Here is a 23,410-nt window from a genome sequence, read left to right as displayed (position 1 = left end):
CATTCCTACGCTGAAACTGTTTGGAACACCAGGTGCCAGTCAATTGTGATACTGAACTCCAAAATGAAATTAAATTCTGGAGTTTTACGCACCAAAACCATGATATGATTATGAAGGACACCGTACAGGGGAACGCCGAATTAATTTTTACCAACTGGGGTTCCTTAACGTGCACCCAATGCACGGCACATGAAAGTTTTTGCATTTCGTCCTCGTGGAAATCCAGCTGCCTTGGCCCAGATTTGATACCACCACCTCGGGCTTAGCAGCGCAACGCCAAAGCCTCTACGCCCACACAGAGGATATATCGGACGCATTATCAGCGAAGGCGACCGTCCAGCAGCAAACAGCACGTATACAAAAGAAAATCTTTGTCTTCATTACCCATGGTAACTAGGCATTATAACTGCAGCTAGGCTGTATCTGTGCATATCAGCGGTAGACCATAAGTGCGGTGCGCCTTAACCGAAGCCAGCAAGGCCTGGTTAACTATAGTGTTAATGCAACAGGTGCAGTTGCATTAACACTATAGTTAACCAGGCCTTGCTGCTATATCCTCTGTGTGGGCGTAGAGGCTTTGGCGTTGCGCTGCTAAGCCCGAGGTGGTGGTATCAAATCTGGGCCAAGGCAGCTGGATTTCCACGAGGACGAAATGCAAAAACTTTCATGTGCCGTGCATTGGGTGCACGTTAAGGAACCCCAGTTGGTAAAAATTAATTCGGCGTTCCCCTGTACGGTGTCCTTCATAATCATATCATGGTTTTGGTGCGTAAAACTCCAGAATTTAATTTCATTTTGGAGTTCAGTATCACAATTGACTGGCACCTGGTGTTCCAAACAGTTTCAGCGTAGGAATGTTTTTTTTGTGTGTGTGATTACGGGTCAAGTTATTTTCACACAGAGAATTTTGTACCTTTGTACTGCGGTAAAGTGAAAGAGCTCAGTCAAAAGAGCGATGCATCAATTTCATTGGTCTGTGTGTCAGCGTGCGTGCAAGAGCACGCAGGCAGGCTCCTGTAATCAAAATCACAGCAGCTGTGTGTAATATAATCATAATTTAATTTCATATTATTACGCCAAATAAATTCTGAAATTTTGCTTAAGTGGTCACACCTGATTACGATTAATCATTGGACTTGTACAATTATATTTTTTTAAAAGTGCAGAAACTGGTGGGAAATGTATGAGTCAGTAATACACTTGGTAGATTGAGTTTGAAGCAGTTAATTTTAATTATATTTTTATGCAGAATGTGTCTTCGTACTGAGTTGAATCTTTTTTTTTTTGTAGTGTCGTCTCATACAGCAAGAACTGCGTTGACAAGTGGCAAACTTCCAGTAACATTCTTGAGCGCGCCTCTCCTAACTTCTTTTTTTTTTTCTCGGAGTCAGCCTTGCCGAAACAAATGTTCGCAGCGGTCCGAACCCTCTATGTCCTCCTTACACATTAGTGTAAGCAGCGGCCCTATTAGTTAGTTGCCGACGCAACCACTTTTTCCTAGATTTGACGTTTTACCTGCAAATAAAGTCTATTTGTGGATACTGGCACAACGAATTTATAAGCAGAAACTCCACAGTATTTACACACCTGTCTTGGCGCAATATGATATCCGTAACCCCAAACGCAGAAATAAAAAGGTCAGAACAAATTATGGAAAACAAGATCTGCAATATCAGGTAATAGACATGTTAAATAACTGTGTTTCTGTTTTGGATTTCTGCCTACCCAGAAAAACGTTCAAACGTGAACTGCGGTCAATTTTGTTTTTCGTCGATTTTGTTTTCCGTTGAAATTGTCAAGTTACAATGATAAATGTAAATTTCCGTTTCAATTGTTGACATCCTTTTAAGTATTTTTTGTGATATGAGCGAATCTTCAATGTGATTTTTAAGAAATAAACTGTCCATAGGGCTTAAGTACACCGATATTCTATAGGATGTATGATGTATGTATGGTGTAGGCTGTATGCGTGTACTATTTGTAACGCCGCTTCTCTTTTGTTACCAGCTCTCTGCTCTACTGCTGTAGACTGCTCCTTTTGTTACGGGGGCAGAGACCTCGTCACGCAGTCATGCCTTTAGTCTCTGCCACCCACAGGATGATGTGATTTTCCTGCAAATAAAAACTGACCGACCGACCGACCGACCGACCGACCGGCTGACGGACTGACTGACTGACTGACTGACTGCAGTGCCGCGACCCTGTAAGATATTTCAAACATGTATTTTCATTATATGTGATTTTCTGCACTATATAGGCATATCAACACATAAATCAAGCTTTTTCGATGCCTTATGTTAGTTTTTAGTTTCATTACTTTTTTTGTTACTAGACGCTGAAAAAGCAATCATCCGAAGTGTCAAGCCGCAAACTGATGTCACGATGCAAGCAATAAATTGAGACAAATCTTGAAATAATGTTATCCGTGCTGCAATACGGTTGTCATTTAAACACATCACGCAAAACTCACTTCTTGGTGCTGGCTTCTCTCCTCTCCGGGAGCAACAGACGTCAATGATGGTGCTCACAATTGTGAAGAATATCACAAGTCCCAGAAAGCAGCTGCAATATCAATGAATGCATCAAGAACTGCACGGGAGTCCACTCCACAACCGTGTCTGAGCGGGAGAGTGGCGTGAGGAAAATGCATTTCAAGCTCCAAGACTAAGCTGTACACTCTATAACGGAACTAGCATACAGGAAACACGGATGTTTCGAGAGGTTCCACCGGGCTCACACACGCACGTTAGGCAGTACAGAACAGTGGTGTTACAGTACAGTGGTGTCAACATTCGCAGTAACATTAGGCAGTACAGTACTACAGTGGTGTTAACATTGAATCTGGAAAGTCTAATGCGCTCACGTTATATCTGTGCTCACTCAATGCGTGTAATGGACAAATGTGCTCTATATCGGTATCCCATTTGTTCGACGTGACAAGAACATTGGCTCAAAGCACATAGTGCGGTATTTTTTGTTTTACTTAGCACTTTCGTGACTGCGAGAAAATCGGTAGTTTTCGGGTGGTCTAGGAAATAGTTCTTTTTTCTACCACAATAAATGTGTGATGTTAAAGTGTACAGTATCAAATTGTAGTGGAAAGAATTATCTTTTGAGCTGTAATAATTTAAAACACCATATTTATTAAATACAGTATTAATAAATTAATAAAACAAGAAAATTGTAACGAGAACGATAAAGACCCATAAAAACATCAATGCTGCTTTGAACTAAACGAATATAAAAAATCGAAATATTACGTTTTGAACACAAGGGCCATATGCAACAATCCTGCAAATATGCGCTCTGTACGCAACAAAATTTCTTTAGATACATGGGAAAACTGGCTCTAATGAACCCTTGCGAACCACCGCGCGGCACTCCGGAGTCCCACCTTGAAAACTACGTCGACGCCATCTTGAAAACTACGAGCACTCGTCACCCCTTCCTCCGTGCCCCGACTCTACCCCGACTACGATGGCGCTTTAAAGATCCCCGCGCGGTAGAAAACAAAAACACAAAAAAACGAAACCGATAAAAAAAATTTTTTTTTTACCCATTAGATGGCGCTAGCTGTCCAAAAGTGCTCAGAGAGCGGCAAAATTTGAATTTGTAACCACCAATGACATGCTATCGATGGGAATAGGCGCAGTCACAAAAGTGTTCGACGCAACAATTTAATACTGTCGCGGTTGTACTGTCCATGTATTTGCTAATTTGGCCTCATAAATTTGAGACGATGTTCCTGTTCAGCGTGAAGTTCTGGAAGTGTTCGTTGCCACGCTTGTGAAGATTTGACATACAATGACGCACACTTTGCATACGGCCTCCTATGATGAAAATAGCATATGCCGTCCTTACCAATTAGAGCAATATGGGAGGCCCGTTTCCTTATTCGATTGCATTCGGTTCGTTGTATCATCATTGAATGCTGAATGACGTGTTTCTTCAGCGGCTTGTCCTTACTGTAGAATGACACAGCTGCCTGGCCTTTGGAAGCGGTGAATGCACTTTTCACGTGATCAAATGAAACTCAGTGGCTCGTTCTAGTCATTGTACCTACCTTTCTTTTGTGTCTTTAGGACGCCTATCGTTCGTTAAGTAATTTGTGTTCATCTGGATTGCTCAATATTCGTTTATGATCCACACGGAAGCAGCATTTTCCCAACACACAACGACTTTAGGCATGGCATGAGCAGCGAGAGCCGACCGATGTCTGCAGTGAAGGCGCATACGGGCTTCAATGGTTGTACTCACATAAGTCAAAGTTTGACAACTCGTTAGGAACTCACTGGGCAGATCGAATGGGGGGAAAGCTGCACATTGCGGAGATTGCATTTTTGTTCCAATTACACAGCACTTCAAGAGGCAGTGCAATTTTTTGCTTCCATGTGTGTGGCAGTTTCTGCGTGAGCGGAATTTCCTGCATGTGTTTTGAACTATAAAACTTTGATGCACCTATTCAACATCACAACATAAAACGATTCTGTGACTTACATAAACGCCAGCTGGATCTGGGTGACTTCTTTCGGCTCGTTCGTCGTGCAGTCGCTCACAGTAACCTTGGCTACTTCTTGAGTGACTGCAAGAGTGTACAGGGTTTCATTAATGCGAAATCATCAAATGGCCCATTGAGCAAAAAAGCCGGCGTCTGTCGTCTGGAGCAGCGAAATGGCTCCTAAATTCCCATTGGCTGCGACGCCACGTCCCGAGAGCGCCTCGACGGAGCAGACCGGGCGAAAGGGAACACCTGCTGCCGCGATAGCGCGCAGGCGTTGCGTGTGGAGAGAGGGAATCGCCGCGACGCCCTCGCTCTCGCAAGACTGAGTTATTCGCGCGTTCCTTGTCGGCGCAAGCTCTCGCGTGAGTTCGAACTGCGCCTCGGTAATCGCTGTAAATAAATTAACGTATAAAAAAACAGGAGAATTTCGAAAGGATAAATATTAGCTGTAGTGAGTGCCGAAATTATGACCCAACGTTCAGAGGCCGAGTTTCTTACCAAATGGACTAAACGAGCGCCTCCTGCATAGCTGGATTCTGCACTCTGCTTTATGAGGTCATGCTATTAGGACCGAAATTTCCAGTGCCAAGCCCGGCGGGATGAAAGCGGTGACGTCGACATCACCGCGGCTGACCAGGGAGCATCCCCATTACATTCTATGGCCGTCAGGCATGGTAGCATGACGTCACCGATCGAAGTACACCGGCCTTGTGCTATCTAGGATGCGTTGGCTAAGCGTCTCAATGCGCTCGCCTGCCCGCGAGGAGTTCATAACTCGAAGGACTGCTCAGTAGTCTTCAATTGGACATTAATTATTTCGCATTCATAACTCATCACAAGTGCTTAGGTGTCCTCGGATATTTTTTTTTTTTTTTGAAGAACCTGGCAGCGGCAACGGAGAATTATGCAACACTTTATTGGGGAGGCTAGTCTGAGTTCCTGAAGTCTCTTAAAGATAGCACAAGCATGACCTTATTACGATTATCCCAACGATCCTGCGTTTATGTGTCGTGGCTGTCGTTCATATAAAAGTTGCCTAATCGCAGTTTGCGTCTATCAGCGAAAGATCGCCGAACACGCGCGCCTCCTGCTAGCTACCGGCTAAACTTCGGCGCTTCAACTGCGGGCGCAGCAAGCGCAAACTCTTTCATTACCGCCTCTGTAGAAATCTATCAATTTGATCGACAGTTATTTCTACGTATTGTTAAACGTTTCAGTTGAAATTCTTCTACTAGCAACATCATGCACCGTGCGGAAGGACGAGTGAACCTTAACTATTTGTGATTTGGCTATTTTTGGCACGTTGGAGAGCCTGTAAAAATAAACATTCAACTGGAACTACCGTCGAAACTAGCCGCCAGTGCTCCGAGCACTTCAACAAAAAAGACGCCGAAATCGTACTGTGGCCCACTCGGCAACATAAATTTTAAATGACAGCAATAGGCAAGAGACAGAAGCTTCTCTCGGGCTATCAATTTTCCGACCCGATGTATAGGCACTTTTAACGGTGTCTCACACAACAGTAGATGCTCATCAGTACATATTAATTTAATAATTGTGTTTGACTAATATGAAGTGCAACTTTATTCCCCCCCCCCCCCCCGTGAATTACTTTTATCCATCGCTTCTACAGCGTATGTACAAATTATTACGAGCATTCCTTCCGGTCGTGTGGGGTTTTCACTCGTACAAGAGAACGCAATCAATTTCAGACCGACCTTCGCCTGAAGCTAGGCTAGAAGTCTAATCTCTTACATCTTGAACGCCGCCTGTGCAAGTGCCCTTTATTCATTACTGTACAACACTGTGCAACATTCCACATTACTGCACAGCACTGTGCAGGAACTGAAGAAAAGATGTGGAGGCTCCAGCGAACGCACACTAGACGACATTGCTTGTACACAAAAGCTGAGCGAACGCAATATTCTAATATGAGGAGGCTACTACATGCTTCCTGACATGACAAGCATTGCTTCGAGAGCCATTAGAATGGAGTAAAAACAAACCAGGTACCTGCTGTCTTGAGTAAAAACGAATGCTCCCTGTAAGTTAATTACCCGTTTTTACATTTACGAAGTTATTGCTTTCCCGCATTGCTTGGGCATCACTGTGGTGAGCATCGACGCCAAGAAATCTTCATAATTTATTCGCGTGATCTGGGGCCCTATAACATAAAACTATTCCGATATGTTTTTATTCCAATCTCCTGACGTCAAATTTGCGTAACCGCCGACGCAAGCATCGGGCGGTCACCCGCAGGGTTGTCTGAACAGACCAATCAAACTCCCTACTCGTTCTAGGAGGTCACTTTTCTTTGCTTGAAAAACGAATAAAATTGCCTACACTGAGCGGCTTGCCTTATCTAATTGGCTCACAAGAGGCGAGGAGCACGCTCAAGTGGAGAAGGATTCGATGGGGCCGAGCCACTGCACTGAAAATCGATAACCGGATGAAGAGGATGGTGCCGGCGTCTGCGATTTGTCCGCTTTCCCTTACTTTGCTTGCGGTGGCTCGTCGACAATCGCGGCGGCATGCAACGGAAGCTGCTTAAGAATGACGCTAAAACGGATGCTCAGCAAAGAAGAGTTGGCAGAACGAGGTCGTAAACGTGCCGAAAGTGCTCGAAAACGTTACACGGCCACGCAAAAAGTTTTAATACACGCAAATAAACCCACGCTCTCCGACAGGTGCGAGTAGCCAGTGCCTGAGCGATCGGCGGCAGCTATCTTTTATTCCTTTTAGAACGGGGCAGCCTGCGGCTATTCAGAAGAAAATTCAGTTTTGTTCGGCATACTAATGCATCTTTATCGCATACACGTCACTTTGACGCGGTGAGTTTTTGCGATTTTGTGACGTCGCGTGAGGGGCAGGTGAAGTGGGCACAGCACGAAAACTTTTGACCAATAGCCGAGGGCTAATGGCGAGGAGGCGTCTAATCAGAAATAACTATTTTTCTTTTGTTGGGCCAAATTATGCATAATCCGTGTGTACACGTTATATCAGATGGGGAGCTATCGCGGTTTTCGTGACGTCGCGTGACAGACAGGTGAAATGGGGTGGTCCAAAAAAGTTTTTGACCAATCACGGAGGGCTGATTTCAGAATTGGAATAGAAAAGTTTGGAATAGTTTTGCATTATAGCGCCTCTGACTTACAAAAGCTGGGAATTAGCGACCAGGCGCGTACACTGTATATTTCAATTTTTTTTTTTACTCTCGGTACCTATAATAAAAATAGCAAATGATTACTTTCATTTGTGTTCTTCGAGCTACTTCGAATTTTCACGTGAGAATTCTCAGAAATTGGCACCATTCAAGACCCAGTGATCAGGCCATGATTTTAACTATCGCGCAGCATACGCTGCGAGTGCTAGGTATTGAAATAAAATGTTAAAACATAAAATCCCTAAAATAAGCACATTCCTCGCTGTAACGAAAGAGCTAAGCTATGACAGCACACTAAATGGGACACACACACACACACTAAATGTGGGGAAGCGACGCACGTGTGTCGGCGAGGGCTTGAAGATCGTCTCTGGTGCAGTCGGCGATGGTGCAAAGACCCAGGCGCATTCCCAGCACTCGCTTGTCCTCTTGCGCACGCAGCAGAACCGGAGACTGCGAAAGCAACGTCTCACAGCTGTCTTCCGTCATCTTCCAACCCAATCGACTACAGGGCCGTATAGTCATAGTAAGGAGTGCGTTCCAGTTATACCGTTTTTTTTTTTTTTTGCATTCTCCTATTGGCCTGAGTGGTGACGACCCTCACCCTTGCTACCAGAACTAGCCGGTGTAGAGTGGCGGGTGATAAGATTGAAATGAAAAAAAAAAGCGAAATGTTGATTATTTATATTGGCCCGGAAGCGAGTTTACGATATCCTCATGGTTCATTAAAACCGTGTGTGCGCCGTTCGCGACGCTGGGTCCGGCGTCAGCAAATCAAGAGCCGAATGGACAATGCTGATCACACGTAACGGTTCGGGGTTTGCCAACACGCTGACTGCTTTTGTTACAGTGCGAGTCACTCACTCACGGAATTTCGTGAGCGACAACTTAGTGTATTCGACGCGTGATTCATTCATGCGGACTCCCATTTGCCGGCTGCTTCGGAAGCTCAATCCAGTGTTAGCCAAGTAAAACGGAGCATGAACTTTAAAAATATTCTCGGGTGTTACGTACCAAAACTACGACGTTATCTTGAGGCACGCCGTAGAAGGCGACTCCGGTTCACTTTTTTAACAGCCGGGGTTCTTCAACGTCCACTTAAATTTAAGCACACTCGTGTAGGGGAATTAATGAACGAATACATAGGAATCAACTTTATCCGAAATCCACAATGTAGATATAATAGCCATAGGATATAATCCACGCTGGTGGATAACTGGCTACGGCACTACGCTGCTAAGCACGAGGTCGCGGAATCGAATCCCGGCCGCGGCGGCCGCATTTCTATGGGGGCGAAATGCAGAAACACCCGTGTCCCGCGCATTGTGTGCACGTTAAAGCACCCCAGTCGGTCAAAGTTAAGCCGGAGTCACCCTACTACGGCGTGCCTCGTATGGGCATCGCAGCTTCGGCACGTTAAATACCAGACTTTAATTTTAATTTCGTAATAGGATACAGTATAATAGTAAGTGTACAAGCAACAGGCAGGGGGTGAGGGGGGGGGGGGGGCAGTACGAAGCACGAAGAAAAAGCTAGAACGACATTGGAATATTGCATGTGCGTAGTTGGCGTTGCCGTATTTACGTATATACCGGCTTTTATAAAGTTACCTAGCTGCACTCAGTACCCCGGCTAACATGATGAGCATATCGAGTTTCACTGGGTCGTATCTGCGGGACAAGTCGTACATATTACGCTTGAGACACTGCAACGTCAAACCTGCATTGAGCGCTCTTAAAACTTCGCCTTCCGTGCAACAGTTGATTCACTGATGAGGTTTAGCGTCCGAAAGCAACACTGTAAGGTCACAAGGGACGACATGGGGGAGGACTTTGATCCCCTAGGGTTCTTTATAACGTGCGCCTAAACCGAACCACACGAGCGTTTTTGCATTCCGCCCCCATCGAAATGCGGTCGCCGCGGCGGGGGATCGAACCCGTGACCTTGTGCTCAGCTGCGGAAGGCCACAGCCACTAAAACCATTGTGGCGAGTGCAAGGCGAGATACGAGATGGGTCGATAGTAAAAACACGTCCGATAACGGGCCGTCCAGATTGCTTCGATGTGCTTATTGGCCCCATTGGATCCATCTCAAGCACGGCAACGTTCATTTCTATATAGGTTCCATCTACCACATATGCTACCGGCTCAAAGCTTGCTTTTATCAGACGAAAAGTAACTTCTACACGTATTTCAGTGCTTGACAACGGTGACAGCAGCGATTGGTGATAACGTGCAATGCTCACGGAATCAAACGCGACAGGGAGCATTTATAGCAGAAACCTGCACATATGCAAAGCAGGCACGTTTACCCAGGGCCCCCCCCCCACCGAAATTAGGCGGCATACTCCCCCCACCCCCCCCCCCCCACCCCACTCCCCCCCACACTCCTTCCCGCCCACGCAACCAATCCTCACACATTCCTAAATGTTGAGACTTGACAGCTATTCGGTGGTCACCATTTTGCTGCCTTTTTGACTCCTTTTGGATGACGGTATTGATCGCCATCTCCTGGGGTGTGAACGCCAGTTTTCTCATCGATTCGGTGCCCGCGCGATTATTTCGAGATGCGTTCAGCTGTCACCATCTATTCAACGGTCACGCGCATGGCTGTTGCTTCGTTAGTTCAACGTTCTTTGTTTAGGCTAATCCAGGGACCAGGAAAGGGATTCGGTTCGTAGTCAGCTGGTCTGTATGCTTGAGGAACGAGTTGCAACCGGAGAAAACGCCAGTTGAGTTTAACTTTTCCTTTTGCTTCATTATTTCCTCGAGTGGCGGCTCGCCGCGACGCTGGCAGATCGTCGTAACCATATGCCCGCGATATTGGTTAAATATAGTGCAAATTAAAATAATGCGAAACAGCGTCCATCATCAAACTCTGCAATAACCATTAAACCCATAAGCAATGACTGTCGCCCGTTACCTCGTCTGGTTTTTGGCTAATTGTACAGCACTTTTTGTGCAAAATTGGCAACTGGAAACAAGAGTCTCAAGGAGTTGAGAAATTAAGCCAAGGCAACAGCCAAACAGGAAGGAAACGCGAAAATTAACAAATTTAATCATTGTTTATGAAAATATTTATTGTTCAACATATCTTTATTTTAAAAGGAAGTAGAGAAAACGCTGCCGGAAGTGGAGAACAATTCTTTGAATGACACTTCTACAGTTATCAGTCTAGCCGCCTGACGTAGCCACTTCTCTGCTGTGCTTGTGCAGTTTTTCTAACCTTCCGCGGCGGGCGCAGTACGTCTAGAACAGCAGCGTCCTGCGCTCTACGCGGTTGCACGGGACTGGCAGCTACGCATCATTACGCAACTTCCCAAAATAACAACACGAGTCGCTTTTGGCACTTCACTTGGTAGAGCAGTAAACGAGGTATCCAAAAGAACGGTGATTGTTCCGCAAATATATATATTTCTCTATAATTCTTTTAGAGCTAATAAAAAAAAAGACGCCACTATAGTCGGATACAACTTAAGTCTGCAGTGAAACCCCGCGCACACCCTCGTAACCGCCAGCCACTGTTTCTCCGCGAGGCTGCAAACAATTCATACTTCGAACTTCTCCCGTTGCCCAAATAAGGTGGTAACCATAAAAATAACATTATTAGCGCGTCATTTTATACGTTTTCCCTCGCCTATTATATAGTGGAATGGCGAAAGCCTAATTCTTTATTGAAGTGAAATAAAATGTTTGGTTCGCTGCAACTATTTATTGTCAAGTTTCACTTCAGTTGGCAGTGAAATTTCATGAGTAAAACGGGCTCAGCAGTGAGATGAACTGTACCGCAGAGTTTTGAAGACTTAATTAATTATGGAGTTTTATGTGCCAAAGCTACGATCTGATAATGAGGCACGCCGTATTGGAAGACTCCGGAAATTTGGACCACCTGGGGTTCTTTAACGTGCACCTCAGTCTAAGAAGACGGGTGCTTTCGCATTTCGTCCCCATCGAAATGCGGCCGCCATGACCGGGATTCGATCCCGCGACCTCGTGCTAGCGTGTGCTAGCGTAAAATGCAGTGGCGGCATGGCCATGATGTAGCGCATGCTTAACTCAAGCTGCTTCGAAGCGGTCACCTTTCAGTTCATAGCATATCCTTCCCATGCTCTACATGAGAGGGCTAAAGGCAGCATGTACTATTGTACACGTAAGCGAGTTTATGTACAACTTATGTTCTTCTTTCTTGTCCTTTTGTATAGTTCTAGGAAGGTTGCCGTTCATCCTATAGAAGGAAGAATTCTGTAAATGGATACAACCAGGCATCATTGTGAAACTTCAGTAAGGTTCTGTAGTTACAGTCCACTCGAGCGCCTGTGCTCAAGTCCACCAAAAATCTAGCCCCTCTGTCCCCCGTTATCTTTTTCGCTCACCGGCAGGCTACTTCGTGGTACGTTTTGTTCTATTTCCCTAACCCTAATTTCTCGCTCGTCGCCTTATAGAGAGCATCATGCAGGCAATGGAGATGTTTCTGTGGTCTGTCACTCCTGTTTTTTTTTTTCATATGACTTTCTATTGATACACGCGCCAGCCAGTTGCAACAAACTCAGGACAACTCACCCGCTCGTGGGCCATGATGAAGTTAGGCAGCATCTCGTCGAAGAATGAGGTGTCATTGGCCATCTTCACGTAGACGTTGCAGTACTGGCCGCGCGCAATTTCGCCGCCGTTCCGGTCGAGGGCCACGGTCTCGATGCACTCGTCGAAGGCGCCCAGGTCGGACCACGTGCCCTGGAACAGCCCCGTCGGGTACTTGGCGCTAGCGTCGATCACTGCGAAGGAAGACGCACCATGGTCGGCCGGCGACACATTTCCACTAGAAATCCAATTGCAACAGCTCGTTGCTAAAGGAGACAACAGGAACACCCAGGAAGCAGCACGCGGTCCGCCTAGCGATTGCAATAAAGCAAAATTGAGAAGATAACAAAGATGGTTTGGTGGGCTATTTGGTAAAACAGTGCGCTTAGACAGAGACAGAGAGAAGAACAACAGGACACAGCACTAATTGTAGCTCTGAGTCATGTTGTTCTTCACTCAGTCCCCGTCTGCGTGCGCTGATGACAAGTTTGCTTCATTCTTTTACCGATTCAAGTCACTTAATACCCGTAATTTCCAACAATAGGTAGCACTCTTAATGAGAAATGTAAGAGGGAGGTCTAGGATAACGAAAATTCCCTCTGACAAAATAGCTTTACAGAGAAGAACGCTATAAAACATACGAAATCAAATACGCGCCAAGTTGGCATACGTTCCAGGAATATTGACGACTCATGCACGGGTGGCTTGTCGCATACCCACTGGAGGGATTGGTGGCCTTGCGGTATTTGTCATCTCTTGGCCCTTAAGCAGTACTGCAATAGGCTACGACGTTTGGCTTGGTTTCCCTTTTCTAATAGTGCGGTATGCGGTAACTTCTTCCTTCTTCACTTTGTTTACCTCGTTGTGTCTGCCGGGAACAGGGGAACGCGGGGGTGAGGGCTGGGGGAGAGGCTGTTCTTGCATGGAATAGTTAACACGAATGAAGCACAAAAAAGTACATTTGCATGGAACGCGTATTTTCGGGATAAATTGCCCGAACATGTCAGTGCTCTCTGCCAAATAATTTCCATAACATATTTGTTTTTCGGCTATCCCCAGTTTACAAAGACGAGCTTGGGCTCGTGTTCTCGCGCGGTAGCGTGTTCTAGCGCGCTCACGCGCTCCGCGTTGTAAAAGACATAAAACGGAACGAAAGGACACGTCAGCGGCCAGAGCAGCAGCAGCCAGCGCAGCGGACGGCCATGTTCTACAGCGCCATGCATGGCCGCGCTCCCGTCTCGAAAGACGTCGTCGACCCACGAGCGCCAGATACGGCCAGCCGTCGTCAGGGCAGGCGGGAAATGCGCGGCGGCCGGCGCGCCCAGCATCCACCGGGCGGCCGGGTTCCTTGGAACAACGGCGGACTCCATCGAGCTGTTCCGGCGACGCGACGTGGACCACTGGTGCAGGAGGCCGCGCGGCCTCCCCAGCGCGGACGTCACCGCCAGGCGGGAGCTCGGCGCCACGAGGGGTTTCAACCGGAGCCGCGGCAGAAGGCCTCGCGTTCGGCCTCGCTTCTCCACCGAGTCCTAGTCGGCCAGGCACGGCGTTCGGCCTCGCTTCTCCACCGAGTCCTAGTCGGAAAGGCACGACGTCGTCGGCGAGCGGTCGAGCGCCGTGTGCATGAACAACGGGAGCACCGGGACGTCGCTCGGGCCGAGGGGGACTCGCTCCTCTTGCTCGCCTGCGCCCTGCGCCTTCTACTGGCGGCGAGCCCAGTGCGCGCATCCGCGGCGGCCCCCGGCTTATGCTCTCCATCACACCGGGGATGCCTCTGCCGATGGCATTGAGCGGCGGCGGCGCTGGCAGAGCTCGTCGCAGCGCCAGGCCACGTTGCAGCGGCGGTGGGGCCCCAGCCGCCGGGGCAGAGGGCGACGTCGCGGGCCCTCCAGAGGACGTGCTCGCCGCGCACGGCGCGGGCTTGGGGTGTTGGTGCTGCCGTCGGGCAGCACCAACACCCCAATGTTTTTTGCGCCCATTAAGTTGTTTAACTTTTTTGTAGTATGTTTTCGTGTAATTTTATATGTATGAATTTTTCTTTATTTGAAATTGGATATAAAATGACATGTATGTCAGTGGTGTCTCTTGTTGTTCTTCGCACGCGACGGTCTCCTTTGAGACCGTCGGCCCTTGGTTTTCCTAGCGCCGAGGCGATCTGTACTAGTTTAGGTTCTGAAATTGCTGCGTCATATAGCGACAGTGGAGCAGTAGTCCCCGAAACGGGTGGTCATCGTAACAATGGCAATATGTCATGCAGCTTGCTGCGCCATCTAGTGACGAAACAATAGGCCACGAAACGTTCGGTGTCATCTAGTGAGTGACGCAACAACAGGGCTCCGAAACTTGTGTTATCTAGTCGTCGGCTAGTTATGCAATGAATGCATTTTTCACAACGTCTACGTACGTAGGCGTTGCCTCCGGAATTGCCACTCTTCCATGCGGAGGTTAGCGTAACATATAGATTTTAAGTACTACTGATTTTAAATAAACGTGTGTTTAAATAACGGTGTCTCGCTATATTTCTTGAATGCTAATCTCGTTACCGTTGACAGTGATCGTGAGATAGGTACTTCTGTATTTTTTTCCCTTTTTCGTCTATCTTCTTTCTTTCTTTTTTTTTTTGCGGTTTCCATAGTTGGCGAATTTCGGGCTTGACTCTTCGTAGGAAAAATGGTGTCGTCTCATTGGGTTGCTTTAGCGGACAGGACAGCTCCATGAGAGTTGAAAATGGTGACGACGACGGTGATGAGGATGATAATAATGATGATGATGAGGAGGAGGAGGAGGAAGTTTTATTGGAATATTGATGGGAGGCCCATCGGTCTACTGGGGGTAAATGGGTTTGCGAAACGAAGATATCGACACTGCCAGCCAGCTACTGAAGAATGCTCCTCCGCTAAAGCGTATACGACAACAACTGACACTTGAGAAAACTAGCGAAAAAATTGAAACGCCAGCCCGACAGAGAAATCACAACGTTTCTTTGTCATGTTGGCGTATCAATTTTTTGCTGGTTTTCTCAAGTGTCAGCATGAACCAACTGACCCAGCAAGCAGCACTTGCTGCTTGCTGCAACAAGCAGCGTTGTTTGTCTGCAGCGGATGCACGGCATCTACTCTGGACAAGTGCTAGGACGATGACAGTCTGTGAAAATGTACTCAGGGATAAGTTAAGAACTGAACAACCTGACTAACATCGCTCGTAGGCACTACCTTTTATAAGTTATTCTTGCAGTATTTGCATGAAACAGGCCTCCCTGCTTACATATATACCTGGTGTTTCAGCGAACACTTTCGATTTTTTTTATATTCCCTGCGGCCAGATAGCAGAATTCTAGTCCATGAGCTGGTCTACTCGAAGAGGCAGACATTACTTGCACAACAAATTGCCACTCCCTATAGGATATAGACCTTTTCATCGGGTGAGGAGGAAAGGGCGCGCGGCGAGTCTTTCCTGCTGCCTGGCTTGTGCGAGCTGGGTGGCGCTGCTTGAATGGGTTGCCGTCGCCTGCTGCGGAAAGATCTAGAGATGTAAGCTCGCTCTTTGGTGAAACATACGTGATGTCAGTTCACATAAGCTCTTCGAAGAACCACTGTGTAGCCTTTCGGTGCAGCGGTCACTACAGTATATTTGGAAATTCCTCTCGGCTGCGCAAACATGCGACATGCATCATCAGCTGCGGTATGTGTACGCGTTGTGAACTATTTTGGCTCTATCGGTTTCTTAATCCAGGAAAGACAGCGGCGTCCGTGAGTTGCTAGCGTGAATTGGAAAATCTTCTCACTATCCGATCACTTGACATGGCAACTGAAACATTAGAGTGCCTCGAGTACTACCAGCCCAATGCAACCTCGACACATGTGAGTGCCAGTCGCTATAAAACATTTGCTTCAGGCACTGGCATCGTTCTCACGTATTTCCAGTATTGTGGACTTGAAATCGCTATGCTGCATGTAGGCTAGCCTCCTGATTGAGGCCGCTGACGTGGCGATCACTGCGGTTGGTAAACCAGCATGATACATATAACCTTTGTGCTTCGGAATTGCCTCTGTGCCCTGTTAAGCAGGAATATTCAAAGAGAATCGCATAAAAAGAATGAGGCGGCTATTTGTGGGGATACAATGTCCGTAAAACGGTTGAGTGGTCATAGAGGACGGGACGAATACGACGAAAAAAGAAAGTTTTCTCTTGCGGCTTGTAAAGTCTAAATCACTTACGCTTGTATAAAGGGGCCAGTCAGCCGACTTGGCCGCCATAATTTTTTTTTATTTTCTCTATGTCTGTGGTCTTACGAGCCAAAACCACGATCTTCGTTCGTGAATTCTGACGGCAACAGCCTGTGAAAGAATACCTATCCGCCCAGCCTCGTCTGATCAATCGAGAAGTCACCGAACGACGCTCGGAAGGTGGGCCGAACAACAGGGTTCTTTATTATAAAACGAAGCTTTCTTGGGCGAACGCTCATGGATGTTTACTGACCGTGGCTGCTGCTGCCTTGCCGAGCAGCTCGCATACAAGACAGCAGTCATATAACCAATCGGTTTATGTGTGTGCACCCCCGTCTATACTACCCCTACTAATGTGATACCACTACAAACACGGTTTTGTTCTCTACGGAATTAAGCGATGAACACGCAACCAGTCGCTGCGACAAATGCAGGCATTCAAGCGCCGAATTCGTTTACTAAAGTGAAGCCTATCCAAGCCTTCTTTCACTGGATTTGGCCCGTCTGATCAGTCTGTTTCTCATCAAATAAAGCAGGCCGATCCTGGCAATAGTGCAACTGTAAACTGCGCTTAGCCCGGAGATGGTGTAATGAAAAGTGGACGCCTCTCTGAGGCCATTGTATTCCGCGGTTGCAAGTGTCACATGGGGGTTGTCGAAAAATATGATATGAAATTTGAAATATTGGCGACTATTGCATCGCCGGCTTCTTAATAAACATTCGATTGTTCAGCGATCAAAAGGTGACAACGTACGTGAGGTCATATACGAAAAGCCGAAAACGCCCCTCACAACGTGCTCCGCTTAACTGAGCTGAGAGGCTTTCCCGTTACGGAGTTGGCTTGCATGACGAGGGCCTCTGTAATTTTACAACTTGTATTCACATTGATTTCTTTGTCTGCGGCAAGCGTTATTGGCTTTGGTTCGCCGCAGAAGGCTAATAATCGATTGCCAGAACAAATTCTAATCCATGCCATTGAACACCTACATTACGGAGTGCTTGCGGCCGATCTGCCACCTTCGTTACTTAGCGTTTGCTGCCTCCGCGCACCACGCGCCGTGTGCAAACGAGACAATGGCAGCGTAAGAAGCATCGCCTGTGCACGCCCTACATCGGGTCACATTTTCTTGCGTATAATAGCACTGGCTTCGCCTATACAGTGCTGCCTGGGGAATGACCCTCGCTGTAAATTCTGTTAGTCAATAACGTAGGAAAGTGCAGGAACCTTAACCATGCGCACCAGAAAACTGAGTCGGGTCAGCTGGAGGGCTTAAACAGCTTTGGTGCTGTAGATGTGAGGAGGGCGCGGGACATGAATGGAGAACCAAGAACGTTAGACAAAGAAAAGACGCGAGCGTAGGATGCCAGGATGCACTCACGGCGAACGGCCCACGGGTCCAGTCTTCGCAGTGCCCGCATGAATCCCAACATGCCGACGGTGCACGCCGGTGACACCTCGGCGCGGAGCATCTTGCGCAGCAACGGCGAGTTGTCGGCCGACAGGAGCAGCTGGCCGACCAGGCGCCGCGCCGACTCCATCGCCGTCACTGAGCTGCGGCGGCTGCTGCTGCTGCTCGAAGGTGAAGCCGCCGGGCCGCTGGAGTTTCCACCTGTTGCGGCCGAAGCTCGGGTGCATAGTGGCAGTGTGCCCAGGCAGAACACAAGGAGAAGAGCGCACCACCGAGTAGGCCGGTGGCTGCCGCTCATGATGGGGAAACGGAGTTCCATTTAGAGAAGTTTCTTTCAGGATGCGCTTTGCGATAAAGCGTTCGGTAGAACTCGATGAAGACGGGCTACGAAGAGGGATCAGCGACGTGGTAATTCGAGCAGGACGTAGAGTATTCCCAGGCTTAATCGATGAGAAAAGCCGTCGATGTAAGCGAACGGCACCGGATGTGGCCCAGCAGCTTCAGGAGCGAAGGCTTCAATATCGGAGCTCTCGTCTCTTGAGCTCTAAGCGCCGCCTGTTGTGGGCCGTCGATGCGTAAGCAAACACTTTTTTGCACTCGGTAAGCGTTGATCGTATGCCACGCTTGCAGTGAAACAAAAAAAAAAGAACTCGCTTGATACGACTAGCTCGCTCTTGGTCCAACCATGACAACGGCACAGTTCGGAAGACGCGAAGGCAGTCCTGGTCCGGCCGCTCTGAGAATGAAGCAGAACCCCCTCGGGTGCCAGTGCTTTATAACACCTCACGTTATTACGTCAAGCTTTCCGGACACTATACCGGCGCTGTTGGTTTTAATTTTCTCCGGTCCCTCCTTTCCTACCTTCCAACACTGTTTTCTTCTCCCGCATCGCTAAAAATAGCTCGAGTAAAGCGCGACGTATCGTTGAAAAACAAATTGCTAAACGCGCCGCGCAAGAGATTCCGTATACGCCGTTCCCAAGAATTACCTGCGGTGGAGCTCGAGCAGCCCGGCAGGTCGCAAAGAATTGAAACGAATGCAGACAATCGGGGATGGGCGAGGGGACTCCATTTCGCCGACCGTCCGTGGGCCGAATGCCGATGAGGCCGCTATCACGCGCGGCCAGTTCGGGACTGCCGGAGAGGCCGCTGACGTGGGCGGCAAGAGATCGCGGCGCTGTCATGTACACACGTTACATCAGTCACGGGGATTTCTGAGAGATCACTTCTGAATGGTTGTTCAGAAGTCCTCTCTCTCCCCCCCCCTCTCTCTCTCTCTCTGGAGCGTTCGAGATCGATCACAACATGGTTCGTTCTAAGGACAGGAATGTCGCGGGCACCGGCGTGGCATGCACCCCGTGGAATTCATTGCACCGAGAGATTTGGTTCGTTCCCGTTATTTTTTGTTGCGGTTAGGGCGTGCCCGACCTTTCCGAGCAATCACTTGTTTTTCGCCGACTGTTGGCAGAGGCGCAGTAGAACCAAAAGGTAAAAGGCATCACCCCTAACGATAAGGCACTAAGATGTCATTGAAGGTGATTTCGTGCCTGCCTTCTCGACGGGTAGAACTTGGGTACGAAAGACGAGGCATCGTTGCCTGCGAGCTAACAGAAGGCTCCCTTATATCAAGAGATAAACAGGTTCCGTTACTCTACTGATGAGGCTAAAATGCTTGCTTGTCTTCGTTCTCTTCTTGCACACTTCGCAGAACACCTCCGTTGAACCGCATGGTAAACGCTTAGTCACCTCCAAGAAGAAGTCTCCGATAACCAGAGGTAGGAAAGGAGGGACCGGAGAAAATTAAAACCAACAGCGCCGGTATAGTGTCCGGAAAGCTTGACGTAATAACGTGAGGTGTTATAAAGCACTGGCGCCCGAGGGGGTTCTGCTTCACTACGGCGGGTTTTGGCACGTAAAGCCCCATAATTTTTTTTTAAACTTCTGGGTTCCGAGTAGGTGCTCTGCTGTAAAGCACGTGCTAATTGCCGATGTGCGTGGGCCCAAACGAGACACCGCAGCCTGCAAAGCACGCGTAGCCTGTTCGTGGACGACAAATTTGGGGTGTCATAATAGCATTTTTAACACGAAATTGTTCTCACCCTGACTTCAGTAGAAACCTGTCCCATGTATGTACGTCACGCAATCATCATCACGCAAATTTCCTGACATTTGCCATTCAAATTCAAATTCAAATTTTATTTTGCCACCATGGTACAGATGATGGCGGGGACCCGTAGTAAAAGCTGCCGTTGGACAGCTTGACAAGGCCACGGGCCCCCACTTTGACAGCAATACAGTGGTTGTTTTTCTTTCCCTTTTTTTTTTTTTTTTTCCTTTTTTTCACACACACGAAAAAGAAAAGAAAATACAGGAAATACAGATAACAAAGGAAAAAAAAAAAAAAAAAAAAAAAATGGTGACCATGGTGACCATGGCCATGGTGACCCATTGCCGTTTTGTGCCTACGTAATGGTTAGAAAAGTAGAAAAGAAATTTAGGAAGTCAATAGCATTTAACTGAGCTAGTTTTTGAACAGCTGAAAACAGACAGCGACGTTCTTGTCTGTCTTCGTTAATCCTTTTTTTCTTCAGTTCAGCTATTCAAAACTCGTCAAAGTTAGAAAGGTTTTCTTTATTAAAGGAAGTGGGCTCTTAATTGATGACATACACTTGTCGCAATGTGGACATGCTGGTGTCATTTGCTTTATCCCCGAGTAATCCAGCAGGAAACACGACTGGTAGCCTGGACAACCGTAAAGGTATTAAACATGCTAGTGATTGGAACTGCCCTTTGCGGCTTAACTCAATCGTCGACCTGCTGGCGACGGAGTTTGCGGCACTTTATCGAAGCCGACTATATACCGCTTGGTGCCGCCGCGTCAGCCCACGTCGTTTTCCGCGCCTCTGCTCACCTTTGAGCATGATTGTATGGACGCTCGCACCGTAACGACGCAGTTTCGCCACATTCGCGCTCAACGTCGCGTCGGATATGACACCTGGTAGCCACCGCTGTTCTGCTTGCGCTACGCAGCAACAGAGGCCTCGCGGGCTTGATATCGCTGTCATTGCTTCGACCTTCGAGCAAAACTGTCATTGACACGAGGCTGTTTGCGTTTATGCACCTGCATTTGTGAATGTGCAACAAAGCTGCCACTGCTTCTTAGAATACACGTTCCACTTTCTGGTTACAACCAATTCCTTGGTTCAACTATTTTTTTTTCCTCCCTCCTTAGCGCCAGCTGTGCTGCTGTGCGCTGTGAAAATCAAGCGGGATAAGGGGCAGACGACAAACTTCTCGTGTGTATGTAGAGTGAGCACCCGACTTCGCAGTAGTGCCTCACTTGAGCGCAAAGGCAAGCTCGCCCGTCGTGCTGTTTCTGCGACAGTGGTTCTTCACCTGAAGGCAGGTTGAAACTGCGCGAAAAAAAAAAACACAGGACAAGTAGGAGGAACACACAACACACCACGAGCGCAGACTGCCAACTGCAGTATTCTTGATAATCAAAGTACAGGTTACTTAATGGAAAATATTACGTGCAGAAGGCTGGGATTTGTATTGGTTCTTCGGTTGCACATATTCTCTGCGACATATTTCTATCAGCCTTCGATCAGCGGGTTGAACAACAATTCCTGGTCAACAAGGGTCGCGCATTTTCCAATATGTAGTCGATTATCCAGTCATGCTTCATCTGTCCGCACAGGATAACCTTGATTATGCCGCTGATTTCAATCTGCAAATATTTTAATCCGCCTCCGGAGGTCTTACGTTCACCCGTGTGTTGGCCAGTGACAACTGCCTACAGTTCCCGTAGCTAAAACTTCATTTCGCTGCCAAACACATCTGTTGGTCTTGCAATCCGAGGACAAAGAAGACTACGCTGACGTTTGAAAGCGCGCATTCCAAGCTTGTTAAACGTGCTATCACAAGCCTAGCCTGTAAGTCCGCCCTGGAAAAGTCCTGCGAGCATAAAATAGAAACTGGGGGTGCTATAACGTAAAGCTATTCCAAACTTTTCTGTTCCAATTCTGCAATCCGTCCTTCGATATTAGTGAAAAACTTTTTTGGACCACCCCCACTTTACCTGTCTGCCACGCGACGTCACGAAAACCGCGATACCTCCCCATCTGATATGACGTGTACACGCTGATTATACATGATTTGACCGAGCAAAAGAAACGTTACTATTTCTGATTCGACGCCTTGCCGCCATTAGCCCTCGGCTATTGGTCAAAAGTTTTCGGGCTGCACCCACTTCACCTGCCTCTCAAGCGACGTCACAAAACCGCAAAAACTCACCGTGACAAAGTGACGTGTACACGTTAAAGATGCATTAATATGCCGAACAAAACTGAATTTTCTTCTGAATAGCCGCACGCTGCCCCGTTCCGAAAGAAATAAAAGATGGCTGCCACCGATCGCTCAGGTACTGGCTACTCGCACCTGCCGGAGAGCATGGGTTTATTTGCGTCTAATAAAACTTTCTTGCGTGGCCGTGTAACGTTTTCAAACACTTTCGGCACGTTTACGATCTCTTTCTGCCAACTCTTCTTTGCTGCGGATCCGTTTAGCGTCATTCTTAAAGTGGTTGGGACACCAAATTTTGAGGCTATAAAAAGCATGTTGTAGGCTGTTTCCGTATGCAAGCACACCCAGAACGAGGTATTGGACGCTGCAATCATTTCAAAATAATTTTAATTCAGCTCCAAAAAGTCATTAAAAACTCCTCCTCGTGGTCGAGACCCATCGCTAGCGCGGCAGTTACGACGTCACAGAGGAGGAACGAAAATATTGACGTCATAGCACGCCAGCACAAATACGTGACGTATGATGAGTAGCGATGAAATGCCGATTACGGAGCCTGCTGAGCCGAGCGACTGGGCATAGCCTCCACTATGACCGAGCTACAGGCATATAGAAATCCTTTCTTAATGCAAAGAAGGAGTAAGGTGTGCAGACACGGACACAAGAGGAGAGAAGTGGACAACACGAACGCCGCACGGCGGCCCGCGAACGGCAAACTGCGTGTAACACTAGCCGGCCGACTCCGAAAGGGACCAGGATATGCGGCGTTCGTCTTGTCCGCTTCTCTCCTCGCATAGTCGCATGGTTCGGCAGCTCGGAGCGGTCTCTCGTTCGCTTGGCCTTTCTCAATGTGAGGGCCCGTCCACGTTACCGGCACGCAGTCTCGCCGCACGCCGTTTGCGGGCCCCCGTGCGACGGCGGTTTTGCTCGCGAACGGCGAGATTTCCTTGCCGTAGAGAGGACGGGCCCGGGACCCACTTGTGCGGCAGCCGTACGGCGAAGCGGCCAATCAGCAAACGAGGAGTGGTCGCTCTGGCACCGACGGCAGCCTCACTGCCTCTGATCGTTCGGCGCCGCCGATATCGTCGCTGGCCTTTTCCGGTTCACTCCAAAGCTACAGCTTACGGCGCTTCGGAATGAATCACCGACTCTCACAAGCCGCAATATTTTCTTACCGTTGTTGTCGCTCTTCGCAATAATTTTAATAATCGCGACATACACTTCGAATCGCCA

General features: G+C 47.9%; 1 protein-coding gene across 1 annotated transcript in view; it reads right to left on the bottom strand.

Annotated features, from left to right (window-relative positions):
* Positions 1-13,074, bottom strand: part of LOC142569903 (nose resistant to fluoxetine protein 6-like) — a 38,018-nt gene extending 24,944 nt beyond the window's left edge. The window contains exons 1-5 of the mRNA XM_075678632.1: positions 12,958-13,074; positions 12,224-12,435; positions 8,006-8,117; positions 4,498-4,582; positions 2,471-2,562 (exon numbers count right to left, since the gene is read on the bottom strand). Of these exons, the coding sequence (XP_075534747.1) occupies positions 2,471-2,562; positions 4,498-4,582; positions 8,006-8,117; positions 12,224-12,435; positions 12,958-12,994 (538 nt within the window). The 5' untranslated portion in view covers positions 12,995-13,074. The remainder of the gene's footprint in view (positions 1-2,470; positions 2,563-4,497; positions 4,583-8,005; positions 8,118-12,223; positions 12,436-12,957) is intronic.
* Positions 13,075-23,410: the final 10,336 nt, after the last annotated feature.

This window comes from Dermacentor variabilis, chromosome 1 (genome assembly GCF_050947875.1).
Source record: "Dermacentor variabilis isolate Ectoservices chromosome 1, ASM5094787v1, whole genome shotgun sequence".
NCBI classification, from domain to species: domain Eukaryota; kingdom Metazoa; phylum Arthropoda; class Arachnida; order Ixodida; family Ixodidae; genus Dermacentor; species Dermacentor variabilis.
Note: the sequence above shows the minus strand (reverse complement) of the source record. Positions and strands in the feature narration are given on the sequence as shown.